General features: G+C 51.9%; 1 protein-coding gene across 1 annotated transcript in view; it reads right to left on the bottom strand.

Annotated features, from left to right (window-relative positions):
* LOC103583389 (melanoma-associated antigen B10-like) overlaps positions 1 to 199 on the bottom strand; it is a 2385-nt gene extending 2186 nt beyond the window's left edge. Inside the window, exon 1 of the mRNA XM_008564715.1 lies at positions 14 to 199. Coding sequence (XP_008562937.1) covers positions 14 to 199 — 186 coding nt within the window. The remainder of the gene's footprint in view (positions 1 to 13) is intronic.
* Positions 200 to 1222: the final 1023 nt, after the last annotated feature.

Raw genomic sequence — 1222 nt, 5'->3', positions numbered from 1 at the left:
TGTTGATGAGGACATAGAGGTTCCTGTTGGGATCAACTTCTTTCAAATCAAGGCCAAAGAGCAGCTCCAGGTCCTTAGAGGCTCTCTTCAGGATCTCAGGGAAGAGTTTCTTATCCGTTTGGATCACATTTCTCAGCATATCTGCCTTTGTAATGGGCTCTTTGTTTTGATACTTGTTCAGCAGGTAACAGACCAGCATTGGAGCCTTGTTTCCTACAGGGCTTCTTTCCCTGTTCTCAGTGGAAGCCTGGGCCTGTGAGACATGTTGCTTTTCCTCAACTTGGCTGGTGGCGCCTTCATGAGATCTTGTGGAGGAAGCAGCTGCTGCAGCAGCAGTGCTGGATGGGGCTTTCCCTGGCTTTTGCTGATCACAGGGTTTTCCAGAAGCACATGACCTCTGGGGATTTTCTTTGAAATGAGGAGATGAGGAAGAGATGGACTTTTCTTCCTCTGCTACACTGGCTTCAGCACCCTCGAACACCCTCGGGTTCTTCTCTAGCCGGGCAGCGTTTCTCACGGGCACCGAGCTTACTCTTCTGACCCCGAGGCATGATGACTGCGGTCAGAGACAGCAGGCAGGAGTGTGGGACAGAGGGCAGATGATTCAGTGACCTGCAGGAAAGAGGATGAGATGGTGTGATCCTCCTCAGCAGGGCAACACCACCTTGGCTTCATCAAGGGCTGCCTCTGCAGGTTTCTTGGACGGCACTGCTCAAGGAACCCACAAACCTCTGTTTCACTGATGAGCCTTTCCCCTGAGGACCCTGTGGAAGTAACTAGAGTGTATGTTAGGCTGCAGCCCTCCCGTGGTGCCTGCGTCTTACTGCGGCGGACAGAGTCTGGCAGGTCCGTACCCTGTAGAGCTTCCTCTGCTGTGGGGTAGGAAATGTTTCTCTCAATTCACACTCAGGGTCATCACCTTGAATTCTGGCGTGACCTGTGATTTCTCTACTCAAGTACTTTGATGCCAACTCTCTCATACCAAAGCCCTCAGCTCCCCGATGCCCTGGACTATGAATTGAAGGGGAATCCCATCTGACCACATCTGCCCGAGGACACCGTGGGATGGCAGCAATGGCAGAGCTCTGTGAGTTCCTTTCTCTCTGTGGTATTTACACTTCTTGGTCCTCACTCAGAATCCTCACTTTTTCTTCTTGTAGGGCCTGATTTCCCTCCCTCTGCTGGCCTCAGACTTATTCCCTCAAAGCAAGGCCTTCACATC

The sequence above is a fragment of the Galeopterus variegatus genome, unplaced genomic scaffold, assembly GCF_000696425.1.
Source record: "Galeopterus variegatus unplaced genomic scaffold, G_variegatus-3.0.2 Scaffold22526, whole genome shotgun sequence".
In the NCBI taxonomy this organism is placed as follows: Eukaryota; Metazoa; Chordata; class Mammalia; order Dermoptera; family Cynocephalidae; genus Galeopterus; species Galeopterus variegatus.
Note: the sequence above shows the minus strand (reverse complement) of the source record. Positions and strands in the feature narration are given on the sequence as shown.